A 16122-nucleotide genomic window follows, 5' to 3' on the forward strand; every position below is an offset into this window, starting at 1 on the left:
AGACAGCTCAGTGAAACAAACACACTGAGCAGAGGTTAAAAAAAAAATATTAAAAGTATAATACTGAAAATATTGTAACACTGAACATATTATAAAACCCCTACATAAATTGATTATAAATATTATAAAGCTTGCACATAAATTCATGGGTGTCCCCCCGCTTACTTGCAATGTTCTGTTCTGTCTAGTCACCTTATCTCAAAATATATAGCAGAAATAAAGGGTCTAGGAAGAGGTGATGAAAATAATTAGAGGCATGGAAAGATAAGGACCATTTAAAGAGAAATTGAGAGAGGATCATGCTAGAGGCATGCAAAAAAAATGAATGGTATAGAGAAGGTAAATTGGGTATTCTTTCTCATACTAGAAAAATAAGAGTGAATTCTGTGAAACTGAAATGCAAACACATTAAAAATTGATAAATGGAGATATTTTTATTCAACTTATAATAAATCTGTGGAGTCTGTGGCTAGCGCATCTTGGTGAGGCCAAGATCTTAGTAGGATTTTGAAAAAAAAATCCAGGTATACTAAATATTAAACCTGCATATAGCAGTATGCAAGTCACCCAGTAACTGATAGAATATTTCTTCACAACTCTATGTTGACCTTTGGGTGGTTATTCAGTAATTGTCTGCTATATGGTTTCATGTACCGTCATCTGAACCTTCTGGTAGTAGACACTGTCAGAAATGGAATATTGACGTAGATGACTGTTGTTACATCTCCTAATAGGGTGACCAGACAGCAAGTGTGAAAAATCGGGACAGAGAGTGGGGAGTAATAGGAGCCTATATACGAAAAAACCCCAAATATAGGGACTGTCCCTATAAAACCGGGACGACATCTAACAGGTGGTGTTTTTTGGTGTGCCACTGCTGCCACTCCATGGATAGTGTGTCATCAACAGTGTGGTGACCCTGGCCTTCTCCCAAATATGAACTTTTATTAGTTGCTTCAAAAGCAGTTGATTGATACTATGACACTAGCACTCCACAGCCTTGACAAATAACTTTTCAGCAGCACTGGTATGTTTATGATTTGAAATCTAGCAAGTTATGTAAGATGTTTGTGTTTAATACCTCATGTTCAGAGACTGTATTTAAATAAGTGAATTGTTTCCTATTAATAAAGTGATAGATGTTGGTTAATTACCTGACTCTTCTGTTTCCTGCCCAGTATGATGAATTGGTTCCTGCATCTCTGACAACCAAATATGGAGGATTTTACATCAACACGGGAACATTGCAATTCCGCCAAGCATCTGATTCAGAGGATGAAGACTTTGCAGAGGACAAAAAGCACAGGCCACCTAAAGCAAGTGATCTTAGTTTCTTTTCCTCTTGGAATTTATGGCTGATTTTGAAAATCAGGAAAGGCTTCGTAATCTGGCTACAACAAAATGAGAAACTGAAAGCTTGCTGATAAAGAGATATAAGTGATGCAGGGTTGAAGGCAGCTGGTACGGCATACCGGTAAGAAGCCAGTAGCAGCCCGTACCCAGCTGACATTAAAGCGCTGCTGTGGCAAAGGACCCTCTGGCAGGGACTACTGGCTGGGCTGCCAATGGGGGTGGCAAAAGGGGAAGGTGCCCTGGGGCCGGCGATTTAAAAGGGGCTCTCCCAGCCGCTGCTACCGCAGCAGCGGCCAAAGCCCTGGGCCCTTTTAAATCACCACCAGAGCCCTAGGTGATGCGGGCCAGGCAGCATGGATGGGGTGGCTGGGGGAGGCTGACCCCAAGCCCTGCCCTTTTCTCCGGAGGCCCGGATCCGGGTTGGGTCCCCGTACCGATAAGAAATTAATTACTTTCACCCCGAGGTGATGTCAGTCTCATTATCTCGTATCTTTTTAATTTTAAAAACATTTGTTGTTAATATTCAAGTATTGACATGCACTCCAGTAGCACAAGGGTGGAACCTTATTCACGTAGCTGGAGTAGTGTAACGTAGGTTGACTTCACCTGGGTAATGAAGACAAGCCCTTAGTCTAAGAACACTTATGTCTAATTTGTCATCTGAAGTGGTGAGAAGCAAAAAGAAAGTACATAAGAAAATATGTAATTGAGGCCTTGAGCTCTTGGTGGGCTAAACAGTGAAGGAGTGCCCTTCACCCCTTTTTTTTTTTTAAATCCAGTTGCTTAACAGTGATGATGTCGGCTCTGACTTGCTAGACATGAGGCTGAAGCACTTATTGTATAAAAACATTGTAGAGCAGAGGTAACGCTATCACCTTTTTGATTCTTTAGGTGTCCAAACTAAAAGAAGGAGAGGACCATGGGATTAAGAAGCGGAAGCGGAAAGAGGAGGGCACAGAGAAGGAGAAAAAGCCTCGGAAAATGAAAGTTCCTAAGCAACTGGGGTAGGTCCATCTGTTAGGTTTTTAAAAGAGAGGGCACCTCACTGCAACAAGAGAAGCAATAGCTTAATGTCCCCTCATCCCCTGTTGAGTTCGTTTGCCAGTCTTGACTTTTTAGCTGAATATAGTTAAACATAAATAGGGTAGGCAGAACTTGAGTTTTATTTTTTAATTTTGAGGGATATTTGTTTTGTAAAGCTTTTTTAGATTTTTATCTACTTAAATTTTCACCGCTGTGGAAAATTACGGAAGGGGTCAAACAATTTAATGACAGCTGGTGAGATTCAAAGAAGTTAATGCTTTATTACTGTTGGAAAAAAATTATCACATGTCAAAATATACAAAGGAAATATCCTTAAATCAGACTTCAATAAGTTATCAAACTTTATTTTTCTTTCTTTGCCCTCTATGAATTTCCATTATTATAGATAAAAAATTTTTTTTAAGGGTTTGTGTATGGAGAAATCGACGTTGGCTGACACCGATAAGAATCTAATCCTTCCAAGCCTAAATGTGAAGTTGTGACATGTGGATATCAAAAGAACAGTGAGGGAGTGGGATAGAAGTGGGGTCAGTCCATTGTACTAAAATGGATATATATTGCTGTTTTAGGACTTGAGCAGTGGTGTGTGTCTGGATGTTAGTGGTACAGCCTTTTATATAAGATTTTCAGTCACTATCCGGGGACTTCCTAGTGTTAGCGCAATAATGGGGTTTATATCATACTTCCCAATTTAAAACTCCTTTTTCAGGGGCTTAAAATAATGTGACCATAAATTTTGTAAGAATTGTTCTGGGATGCAGCTTTACAAGCAATATATATCTCTGATCAATTAGTCAAGTTTGATTTATAAATTTCACTTTTACCATTCTTATTTAAAAAAACAAACCAAAAAACTTATGTGGAGAAAGTCAGTTGCCTAAAGTTGGAAGGAAACCCACATTTGACAAGATTAAAATGCAAGTTTGAGACTGTTACTGTCAGTAATAGCTGAAACCTAAGAAAACAGAAATTTGTCATGTAATTAGTCTATAATAGAATATGATGTTGGTTTTATTTTAATTGCTTGGGTAGCTAAATGGGCGCTGATCTAGTTTTCTGTCCAAAATTTTATTTTCCTTTTTGAAGAGGAGTGAGGGAGACTTTTACAAAATGTAATATGGACAAAAATGTTTTCACCTAAGAGAGTAAGAAAATTAATGGATATTTTTCCTCTACATTTATACTGCAATATTGTCAACTGAGATAATATTAGTATATGCGAATCAGAAAGTGACAACATTCAGGCTAGTGTGTCATTGAACAAACTGAAGCCTCCATCCTGCAAAGACTTATGCATGTTCTTAATTTTACACACTCTGAATAGTCCCATTGATTTTTGTGGGACTACTCACTAGTGCATAAAGTTAAGCATGCGCACAAGTCTTTGTTGGTTGGAGACTTCAGATTTTAATTTCTGGCCCATCACTCTGTTTCACTTGTGAAAATTTGAATAGCTTTAATTGTTCTAATAATCTAAAGTGGTGATCTTAATCAGAAGTAACGGTATATACTCATTCATAAGCCGAATTTTTTTAGTAAAAAAAAGGAAGCACCAGAGGAAGTCATCTTATGAACGGGTATAGAGAGGGAGAGGTAGGACACAGCCCCTCCTCCCAACGGAGGGAGCAAGGAGAAGCAGCACAGACAGCAGAGACAGAAGGGAAGAGGTGGGGCCAGTGTGTCTCCGCTTCTGGCCACCACGCTGCTCTCCCCCCACACTCCAAAGCAGCTGCAACTCTGGGGCTGGCAGGTTGCAGCTGTGCTGCTCGGCTCCGCCCCCCAGAACAGGCTGTGGCCTCCGGAGCAGGCTGTGGCCGTGCTGCCCAGCCTGCTGGAGCAGTTCCAGCCAGGTCAGAGACATCCTCCCCTGGCCCTCCCCAGATAAGGTGGAAAGGGATGGGATGGGGAGAGAGTGGGGGTCCTGGGCTAGGGGTGGGATCATGTGGGGGTGGTCATCTGGGTTACTCCCCTGAGTCCCAGCTTCCTCCCCCCCCCCTCAAAAATTCCCCACCAGTTACTGTCCAGGCCCATCAGAGTAAGCAGCTGGCACGCCGGGACACCTTGTTTAATTAGGTTTACCTCCGTGCCTGCGGACGTTCAAGGTAAACAAACCATCTCGGCCCCCCAGTGGTTATCCTGATGGCTCGGGAGTCAAAGTTTGCTGACCTCTGAATTGTAGGGTCAGGTTATAAAAATTTTGTTTTCACTTATACATGTTGGGGGGGGTTGGCTTATAAATGAACCAGCTTATGATCGAGTATACACTATATATATATATATATATATATATATATATATATATATATATATATATATATATATATATATATATATATATATATATATATATTACTCAACATATTAAAGGCTTGCAAAATGAGGCCTTTAAGTTCAAAGATTTGTTCTTTTTGAATGAAGAACTTTAAGTAGTTATGCAGAATGGAAGTTTTGGACATAGGACATTTTTTTTAAAATGCCAATATATTGCTATCATAACTTTACCATTCCCATCTTCAGTATTCCTTCAACATGATTTTTATCATAAGGAATTTAAGCAGTCTTCTACAAGATGAAATCTTAAATCTGAAGAGTGATGTAAACCTAGATGGTGTATATACATATACTTGTGTAAATGTCTCATCCGTGTAATTGTCTCATCCATTACTATCTGCTTTTGTATACCATGGTGATAAGGTTTTCAGAGAGCCTAATGTACACAGACAAATATAGAAATAGAGTTATGACACTCTGTGCTGTTAGTCCAAAAAGGAGTTTGTTACATGCTGTACTAATAGCACTATCTTTAGCTAAGGTTACACAGCCATTCTGATTATAAAGACCCTGTTTTCAATTGCTCAGTTATAAGTATGCCAGATTTTAGCCATGTGGGCTGTAATTTCCCATGCTGGGTGCCTTCCTCAGGCTGTTTTTTTTGTTTGTTTCAGCAAAAATGATTCAGTAGTTTGTGAAAGTAAGATTAGGAAAAAGTAAATGGTTTTGCCCATGTTAAAGTCAAATCCAAAAACTGTGTCATTGAGAAGTTTAGTGCCACCATGCTTTGGAACAGTGACTGGAAATTTGGCAGAGGTGTCATCCTGGCCTTGGATGTGTATTTCGCTGTTCCTGTGATTAAACCCCACACATTTGCCCAAGTTCTAAAGATCTGGAAAAAAAAAATCTCAAATCATATATGCTCAATAGAGTCTTGTTGGAGTTTGGCAGCTAAATTCTGCAGGGCGGCAGGGACTGAGCAAGACTTACCTTGCAGTTGCTGCTTCTGGCTGCAGTGGCACTAACTTCAAAAAAGGGAGACTCTCTCTCTTTGTAGTTTGTGTTCCCGTTGTTGGCACTCAGGCAGCAAGGAGGAAAAAGCCTTTTGACTTGAATGCAGATGGGGTGAGAACTGGACCTGGGATGGGTGGCAGTAGAGGGAGTAGATTGGGACAAGAGGATGGAGGAAGACTGGGGCTGAGATAGAACTGTGGAAGTAAGAGCTTGCCTTGTGAGGGCAGGGAGACTAGAATTGGGAGACAGCTGTGGGGAAGGGAAATGTGGGTATGAGACAGGATTGGGAATCAGTTCAGAGGGAAGATTAGGATTTAGAGCCATTGCAGCAGGGAAGAGAGATCACATGAGGAGCCAGTGGTAGGTTGGGGGCTAGAACTGGTTAGGTAAGGAAGTAAGGAGACTGGAGTGAAGAGCCTGTGGAGAGAAACTGGGAGTGGGAGCTGAGGTGGAGGAATGAAGACTCAGATGTGCTGTTCCGAGGGAAGGCTAGTACTTGCTAGCTGAGAAGACTGAGACCATGATGAGAAGCTAGAGGGAGGATACAAAGAGCTGGTGGGGAGGGCAAAGAGACGATTGGGATGGGTATAACTTGGAGAGCTTGGGGCAAAAGGAGTTAGGCTTGAGGGGGCCATTAGAGTGAACTCCCCTCCAGAACCTGGAATGTAACCCACAATGCCCAAACCTTCCATTACGTCTGCTGTCAGCAAATATCTGTGAACCCCATTAGCAGTGTTTCTTATCCACTTCTAGTGGCTGGCCCATATATACATGATGACAGTCTGATAGTGCCATCAGTAACTCTGTTAGCTTAAGTGGCAGAGATGTGTGTTGTGAATCCAAAGATTCCAGCTCTGTTGTTGTCACCTACATTGTTCTCGGTTCCACATGATGGAATATCTGTTTTTTCAGTTTTTTTTAAAAACCAAAGGGATTGCACACAACTTCAAGTTAAAAGAATGTTAAGTTTGCAAAGATAGGCACTCAAGTTAGCAAATGCAGAATGAAGGTTACCTGTGCAATCCTAATTTGGTCTCCTTGTCCATGGTGTTATCGCCTTTAGTTACATGATCACATACTATATCCCTTTGTAAATGACTGGAGGATTGCTAATGTGGTGCCAATTTTTAAAAAGGGGTCCAGAGGTGATCCTGGTAATCATAGGCCGGTAAGCCTGACTTCAGTACCAGACAGACTGGTTGAAACAATAATAAAGAACAGAATTGTCAGACACATAGATGAACATAATTTGTTAGGGAATAGTCAACTTGATTTTTATAAAGGAAAATCATGCCTCACCAATCTACTAGAATTTTTTAAGGGGGTCAACAAGCATGTGGACAAGGGGGATCTAGTGGATATAGTGTACTTAGATTTTCAGAAAGCCTTTGACAAGGTCTCTCTTCAAGGGCTCTGAAGCAAAGTAAGCTGTCATGGGATAAGAGGGAAGGTCCTCTCATGGATCAGTAACTGGTTAAAAGATAGGAGACAAAGGCTTGGAATAAATTATCAGTTTTCAGAATGGAGAGAAGTAAATAGTGGTGTCCTCCAGGGGTCTATACTGGGACCAGTACTACTCAGCGTGTTCAGAAATGATCTAGAAAAAAGGAGTAAACAGTGAGGTTGCAAAATTTGCAGATGACACAAAACTATTCAAGATAGTTTAGTCAAAAGCAGACTGCAAAGAACTACAAAGGGATCTCACAAAACTGGCTGACTCGGCAACAAAATGGCAGCTGAAATTCAGTGTTGATAAATGCAAAGTAATGCACATTGGAAAACATAATCCCAACTGTACATATAAAATGATGGGGTCTAATTTAGCTATTACCACTTAAGAAAGAGATCTTGGAGTCATTGTGGATAGTTTGCTGAAAACATCCACTCCGTGTTTAGTGGCAGTCAAAAATTTGAGCAGAACGTTGGGAATCATTAAGAAAGGGGTAGATAAGAGAAAATATCATATTACCTCTCTGTAGATCCATGTTATGCCCACATCTTGAATACTGCATGTAGATGTGGTTACCCCGTCTCAAAAAAGATATATTGGAATTGGAAAAGGTTCAGAAAAGGGAAACAAAAATTATTAGGGGTATGGAACAGTGTTCATATGAGAAGAAATTAATAAGACTGGGACTTTTCAGCTTGGAAAAGAGATGATTAAGGGGGATATGCTTGAGGTCTATAAAATCATGACTGGTCTGGAGAAAGTAAATAAGGAAGTATTATTTACTCCTTCTCATAACATAAGAACTAGGGGGTCACCAAATGAAATTAATAGGCAGCAGGTTAAAACAAACAAGAGGAAGTATTTCTTCACACAATGCACAGTCAACCTGTGGAACTCCTTGCCAGAGGATGCTGTGAAGGCCAAGACTATAACAGGGTTCAAAACAGAACTAGATAAATTCATGGAGCATAGGTTCATCAATAGCTGTTAGCCAGGATGGGCAGGGATGGTGTCCCTAGCCTCTGTTTGCCAGAAGCTGGGAATGGGTGACAAGGGATGGATCACTTGATGAGTACCTATTCTGTTCATTCTCTCTGTTGGAAGACAGGATACTGGGCTAGATGGACCTTTGGTCTGACCCAGTATGGCCATTCTTATGTATGATTAGTAGACTATATATAGCTATAAAGTAGAATAGTGTTTGTTCATCTACTTTACAAGTCTCAATAATGCATTATAGTGGCTGTTGTCATTGAGATCAAACTTCTTATGGGTGGAAAGGTTGTTTTGAGTTTCTTCTCTCCCCAACTTCAGAGCAGCAATACAGATGCAAAGTTGAGACTGGTTTGTTGCTCAGACAGAAGCTTGTGGTCTAGGTAGGTGTACATTAACGAATTGCATGGAAAAGGCATGTCTATTCTGCCCTGCATTTTGGAGTAAGGGAATGCGAATAGCGAATATATACCAAAGAGCTGTGCTTTCTCTCTCCTATGAGGATGCTGTGGGTGCAGTCTTAAAGGTCCTGAGTTCACACTAATATAGATTTGAGTTCACGCCCACAGTATCTCCATGGGGGAGTTACCGAGCAGCACTTTGGTACATACTGCTATTCACACCTCCTTAGTCTGAACTGTGGGGCATTATAGACATGCCTGAAGTTTAGCATCAGAATTGAATACCTTAGCTAGTGATTTCCACAGTTTAATTTTTATAATTGTTCTCTGTAGTAGCACTTCCAACCATAACTCTTAGCTAATGAAGTTCTTGCTTGGGAAACCCATGGTTTTGCATTAGTAATTTAATATTTAAATATCCATAGTAATGACACAAAACATTGAGCAGGGAAGAGAGAAGCAGGAGAAATTAAGTACAATAGAACCTCAGAGTTACGAACACCAGAGTTATGAACTGACCATTCAACCACACACCTCATTTGGAACTGGAAGTATACAATCAGGCAGCAGCAGAGACCAAAAAAGCAAGCACAGTACAGTACTGTGTTAAATGTAAGCTACTAAAAAAAAAAGGAAAGAAGCATATTTCTTCTGCATAGTAAAGTTTCAAAATTGTATTATGTCAGTGTTCAGTTGTAAACTTTTGAAAGAGCAGCCATAATATTTTGTTCAGAGTTGCAAACATTTCAGAGTTATGAACAACCTCCGTTCACAAGGTGTTTGTAACTCTGAGGTTCTACTATATGCAGAAGGAGCCTGGAGTCCATGAAGATCAGCATCTCTGTTCTGCCCAGGGCCCCTTACCAGCAATATTTTATCTTCTCTTTTCCCTTCTTCTCTTTTCCCTTCCCATCCTTAGTCTCCTTTTTTCATGTCGCCTATCTCTTTGTGCCCTTGCTTTCCTTTGCTGCATTCACATTTTGTTAACAGCAGGTGCGCATAGAGGCGTGCAGTGAGAAAGGAAACTATATAGAAAGTGTTGCTAGAAAGGTAAGGTGGAAAGCAGTATTGTTGCTCTTTATGCCTCCAGTCCTCCTACTCCCAGCATTTCTCCATGCCTTTCCTATATCATTCCCTGCAGTTTTCTAACTGTGTATATCACCATCAGATTTCATGTGTAAAGATTTCAGTGCTGAATGTTTCAGTGCTTGAAGTGCTGTGATACTCAGGCATTCATGCACTAGTGAAATCCTAATATGTTAAATACAGCGTTTGAGCGCCGATGTCAAGTAACTCATTGATGATGAGCTCTAAGATGATACTGAATTCCAGGTTGATAATGCCAAACAAGACAGCATTTGAGGCACTTGCAGCATGTGTTTTCCTAATGCAGACTTTTCTCCTCTCATTCTTCATTTTCTCACTGTAGTGATTCCTTTTTACACCTATTCCTTTTTACTTCTGCTGTAAGTTGTCATTCCTTTATCTCCTAGTCTACTATTTTTCATCTTTTCGCCATGTTTCTTCTCGTGTGCATCTTCTGTTTGCTCCCTGCCACTCCACCTGCCCTTCTTTCCACAACTAGACTCTCCTGTCCTGCTTGCTCTCGTTACATTTCATAACCACATCAGGTTTCCCGTCTCAGGAAATCTCTGTTAACCTCTTCAGTCCCTACCTTCCTGCTCCAGGCATCCATCCTATCCAGTCTTCCTACCAATGCAGCCTTTGTTAGGTGAGACTTAAAAATATGTATCCAATGGGATAGTGTCATGTTTTCTGTTATCTGATCCTGGAGAACATTTTATAGTCCTCCAAAATCTTAAATATTTGTAACAAACGGGCAGCGTAACTAAACTATCATTTGGTTTGATCCTTCCTGTTCTCTCTGGATAGTACATAAAGGTAAAGATTCTTAAATTGACTCTCGGTTAATTCTTCATGAACTAAAACTGACCTGTTTGAGAGTGTCTAAGAATTAACTTTGAAAACTTGCTATTGCTTATAACGTGCTAAAAAAAAAGAGAAATTGAGGAAATATATAAGAACTTCATTTTGATTGAGTAGGATATAAACATTAATCCTACACTTTCAAAATTCTTAGGAAAAATTTCTGCCATTATGATAGTTAAATATACCAAATCAAAAGCAAACTGGTCACCATTCAAATATTTGGAAGGCAATGGAGAAAATAGCTTTAGAATATAAGTTTAGACTCTTGTCTTTAACTATGGAGTCTACTGATTCCTCCATAATTTGCTCTTCATCATTCATTAGGATAAGCTTTACTTTGTTAATACTGTATTGTGTGCAGGATTTAGTAGTGGTGGATGATGAAGAGATGGGCAGCATGGAAAAGGAGCAGTTTGGTTGGCAATGAGGTCTATATTATTTTGATTGGGTAAAAATCTCATGGTGCATGCACACAACCTGACTTTGCTCTTTGTCCCCACTGGTTATTTTTGAGCTGTTGTGAATTCCCACATGCTTGCAGAAAGAGACTTTTTGGCATTGACAGTTGTATGCGTTCTAACAAAAGTTTCCATTCTCTGCAGAGTATTGGCTTTAAATTCACACAAATCTGAAAAGAAGAAGAAGAAGTTATACAAGGACTCGCTTTCTTTGGCAGCCGTGTTCCGGAAGCTCCAAAAGGAGAAGGAAGCCCTGAGGAAGAAAGAATCCAATCCAGAACCCCCAGTGACTATTGCCACCTCCACCCCTAGTAAAGCCCCTTCCTCCTTGGCTACCACAGGAAATGATGTCTCAGACTTGAACCTCAGGGTTACCGATCCTGTCCTCTCCATTTTTGGTAGCACAAATGAGCATGAGCTCCTGCAGGAAGCCGAAAGTGCCCTGGAGATTCTGGGAGAAATTGACTTTGACAAGCTGCTTGACGGCACCTCTAATGGCAGCCCAGTGTCCGAGCCATCAGGAGAGAATGGAAGTGCCACTCAGCCAACCAACACCTCTCAGGTCATGACACCGAAGCAGGTGCCTGCCCTCCCAGAAGGCCTGCCTGTACTTCTTGAAAAGCGCATTGGAGACCTACGAATAGTAAGTGTAAACTCATTGGTAGGGGATTGCATTCAAGGACCCTTGAGAGCCAAGAGTAATAGTTACAGCCTAAGCTGCATTGTCATACCCTTTAAATGCTGGTAGAAATATCAGGAAGGGATCATAATTGTTTGGTTCACCCCCAGAGGCTGTGAGTAAGATTAAGTAGGTGAAACTAAGCAAAGATGATGTAGGTTGAATATAAAGGAAATATTTGCCAGAAACAAGATCTGTTGTTTAGTTTATTTCACCTCATTGTGGAATGCTTTCCATAGGGAAATAGTGGGAACTTCATCGCTTGAACTAAAACGACTAGACAAAACAGTTGAATATTCTGTACAGAAAAATCCAGTACTAGTGAGGTTTGGGCTTCGATAGACTAGATGACTTAAATCTTTTCCATCTTTAACTCCTAATTCCTTGCTCATTTATTTTGCTCATATTGTCTTTTTATTCCTGCCCTTCTTGTGAAGTTCAATCAGGAAGGGGCAAACTGGTGATATTTTTCAAGAGACTTTCCCACTTTGTGTCAGAGAGAGACACAATATGTCCTTCCAGTTTCAGTGGTAATTTTTAGAACTTGGACTCTTCTGCTAATTTTAATGATTTCTGAACATTTTCATTTGTCGAGGTAGGAAGGAGGACAGAGTCCAAGTTCATTCACAAAGATACCGTCAGGTTTAAAATCTTTGAGGATTTAGTTTTTTATAAAATCTAAGTTATTTTATTGTAACCTTAATCTTGTTGAAACTGAAAGTATTAATTTTTTCACCATGCTGCTTATTTATTGTGTGTATATCAATTTGAAGGATGAAAAATAAACTAGTTAGTTTTTTCTTTAGGTGATTATATGTCCATTCCACTTCAGGGGTAGCATGCACCCAGTGCACTATGGTCAATTTTTTCCTTCAAGGATACCCATTGAAGTGGCACATGCATCCCCAGCTACCCTGCACTGGTGCATGGTGGGATAGAGGGTGGGGCTGTCCTTAACCTCTCCCTCCTCAGTACCTTAGCGCCCATGACAGTTGTCATGCAATTGCAAGTTCTGTCCTTCTATTTATATATAACTTGTATCCATTTTTATTAGTTTAGTAGTTTATAGTGTTAGCGATGGTTATGTTTTTCTTTTAAATTTTTTTCAAAAACTTCAGTTCCCATTACTGGGAACCATACTAGGGCATGTCTTGGTCACTAGGATTTAAGCCCTGCTACTTCTGCAAGGAGCTAATGCCACTGAGTGACTTGCATTCCTGTTGCCTGAAGCGTCTTGGGGAGTTGCACATCAGGGATCAGTCTCAATTTTGTAGGGACTTTAAATCTAGAACCAAGAAAGACAGGACAGGCCGACTTAAATTTCTCCTTATGGAAGAAGCGCTGTACCTTCCTGCTTTGAATGGATGCTGAGTGTTCTGGCTTCAGTGAGGACCACTCCACCTGTATTGTCTGAGTCTCTGCACTGGTCACCTTTCCCAGTGCTGAGGAAGTAACATCGCAGGTCTGCCCCCAAAGGGAGAGGGAGAATCTGTGTCACCGAAGTTCAGCAGGCATGCAGATAATGGAAGTAGAGAGCACTCGAAGCTGAGGCACTCCATGAGACAATCATTTGCTCAGTCAGGACTGTCGAATCTGGCACAGGCACTGTCGCATCCGGCCCCTGAAGTGGCACTGTGAAGCTCCTCTGTGCTGTCTGTATTGACTCATCAGAGGCAATCTTGGTGCCATCGACTCCAGTGGCTTATACTGCTGCAAGTGACTTATTGAGCCTCTCGGTACCATTGTTTCAGGTGGTGTAGGTAGGGTGACCAGACTTCCCAATTTCATCGGGACTGTCCTGATATTTGCTTGTTTGTCCCGCGTCCCGACCAGTGTTTGGTTGGGACACTGGATAAACAAGCAAAGGCTCTGGAGCCCAGAAGGGTTTGTGCCCTCCCCTGCCCTGACTCCGCCCCCTCCTTCCCCCATTGGATCCCTCCCAAATCCCCTCCTCTTGCCAAGCACGCCATGTCCAGGAGACGCAGGGAAGTGCGGGGCCGGGGTGAATGAGAGTCCGGCTTGACCCCGAGCAGGCAGGATTTTGGCGCTTTACCTGGAGGGAGAGTAGCGGGCGGCCCCTGGGGCCAGGCGGCGGCTATTCTCCCCACCTGGGCAGCGGGACTCCAGAGCAGCCGCCGCTGCAGCTCCCACTGCCGCGGGGGGAGGAAGTGGCCAAGCACGTGGAGCTCATCAGCTGCAGCTTTGGCGCCCGGGCCCGAACCTGGGCCTGCTGCGGGGACCCAGCAGCGCGCACGCTGCACCCAGCTGCTGGCCAGCAGCATCTGGGCTGGCTGCCCAGCTGGTGCAATCCCGCGGCGGAGGCATCGGCAGCCCAGCCCCATTCCTTCCCCTGCGGGACCCGAGCGGGATGGTGGGCCTGGGGCCTGCTGCCCCCACTCTGGGGCCGCCCGTGGGATTGCACCAGCTGGGCAGCCAGCCCAGATGCTACTGGCCAGGGGCTGGGCGTTCGCAGTGTGCACGCTGGATCCCCGCAGCAGGCCCGGGCTCGGGGGGTTCGTGGGCACTAGAGCCACAGGCGCTGAGCTTGGCCAGCAGTCGCTTCCTCCCCCTGCGGCAGTGGGAGTTGCAGCAGCGGCTGCTCCCGAGTCCTGCTACCCAGGTGGGGAGAACAGCTGCCGCCTGGCCCCGCAGGCCACCCCCTACTCTCCCTCCAGGTACCGCGCCTGAGTTCTGCCTGCTCGGGGCCAGGGCGGACTCACACTCACCCCGGCCCTGCACTCCCTTGAGCCTCCCGGGCCTCCCTCCAGCGCTCGTGGAGGGAGGAGGAATCGGGAGGTGGGGGATTTTTTATTTTTTCTCTACTGCCATTTTTTTCCTCTCTGCCCCCACCCTGCCCCCCTGCGTCCCGATATTTGACCTGGGTGATCTGGTCACCCTAGGTGTAGGAGACTTCTTATCTGGTACCGAAGACCACAGGTCAAACTTTGCCAGCTACTACAATACAGACTTTAGTATCATGGGCCATCCAAGAGCCATCAAGAGGGAAGCTGGAGATGATTTCTCTATTACCATCATCCCAGGACTTCCAGTGCTGGTCACCAGCACAAACATGAACAGCACCTCCCTTCCTCCTTGGTCAGAAGAGGCTGATTCATCTTCAGACTATGAAGTCATGTCATGTATTTCTTCATTCCCCTCTGAGGTCTTAACACCCTGGCCCCCAGAGCAGGGACTGTCCTGAGTGACCTGTAGCAATCCATGGCCTGGAAGTAATTAGGCTCCTCTGCCTAACCAATTGCTGTTTTGGAACCCTTGAGAATTTCCCCCCTACTGCCAGGTCCTTTCCACCCCCACCCCTTTCTGCTGCATCAAGTAAGGTCAAGTACCATCCCACCAAGGAGAGCATGCCTGGTACCAGGCTCAGTACCAAGCAGGAGGATGTTGCTCAGGTGAATCTCCCCTTTGAAAAGCCAGTGGAGGGTCTACCTTAGCTAATTTTGGCTTCATCCTGTTCATTGCCTGATGAGGCAGTGGTTTCCGAGGATTCGTCACCTCCACCTGTTGACTATTTGGCCCATCAAGACCTTTTAAAAAGAGTGGGTTCCACCTTGAATATCCAGGTGGAAGAAGTATCAGAGGGGTAACCGTGTTAGTCTGGGTCTGTAAAGCAGCAAAGAATCCTGTGGCACCTTATAGACTAACAGACGTTTTGGAGCATGAGCTTTCGTGGGTGAATATCCGCTTCGTCAGATGCATGTAGTGGAAATTTCCAGGGGGCAGGTATATATATGCAAGCAAGCTAGAGATAACGAGGTTAGTTCAATCAGGGAGGATGAGGCCCTGTTCTAGCAGGTGAGATGTGTGAAAACGAAGGGAGGAGAAACTGGTTTTGTAGTTGGCAAGCCATTCACAGTCTTTGTTTAATCCTGAGCTGATGGTGTCAAATTTGCAGATGAACTGAAGCTCAGCAGTTTCTCTTTGAAGTCTGGTCCTGAAGTTTTTTTGCTGCAGGATGGCCACCTTAAGGTCTGCTATAGTATGGCCAGGGAGGTTGAAGTGGAAATGAGTGGAAATCCATCAACCTGATGGAGAAACTTGTACAAATACAGACAGATATCATCTTCCTTTCCAAATGCAAACAGATGGACATCATACCAAATGGACTAAAGGTGAAAAATCCACTGCTATCTACATACTACACAGACCACAGTGAGAGATTATGCCATACTCTATCAAAGAAACTGAGGAACCACCTGATCAGCATCCTATACAGCAAACAGGAAAACATCAAAAAAGAGCTCTCCAACCTGGAGACTCTCATTAATAAACAAACTTCCATACAAACGGACTTCACTAAAATAAGACAGGAGATCTACATTACTCATTTCATTTCACCTCTCTACAAAGGAAAAAGGACTGCAATCTGTCTAAATTCCTACCTGCCACATGAGGCCACAACCATGGTACCTCTAACCCACCCAGAAATATTGTCAATCTATCCAGCTACACACAGCCCAGAAGAAAAGTCTGTCCTATCTCGGGGACTCT

General features: G+C 43.1%; 1 protein-coding gene across 5 annotated transcripts in view; it reads left to right on the forward strand.

Moving 5' to 3' along the window:
• The window catches only part of UBN2 (ubinuclein 2), a 120806-nt gene that overhangs the window by 35822 nt on the left and 68862 nt on the right, over positions 1–16122 (forward strand). For all 5 annotated transcript variants that reach the window (XM_050953778.1, XM_050953787.1, XM_050953784.1 and 2 more), the window contains exons 4-6: positions 1179–1316; positions 2245–2357; positions 11079–11577. In XM_050953778.1, the coding sequence (XP_050809735.1) occupies positions 1179–1316; positions 2245–2357; positions 11079–11577 (750 nt within the window). The remainder of the gene's footprint in view (positions 1–1178; positions 1317–2244; positions 2358–11078; positions 11578–16122) is intronic.

This window comes from Gopherus flavomarginatus, chromosome 1, assembly GCF_025201925.1.
Source record: "Gopherus flavomarginatus isolate rGopFla2 chromosome 1, rGopFla2.mat.asm, whole genome shotgun sequence".
NCBI classification, from domain to species: Eukaryota; Metazoa; Chordata; order Testudines; family Testudinidae; genus Gopherus; species Gopherus flavomarginatus.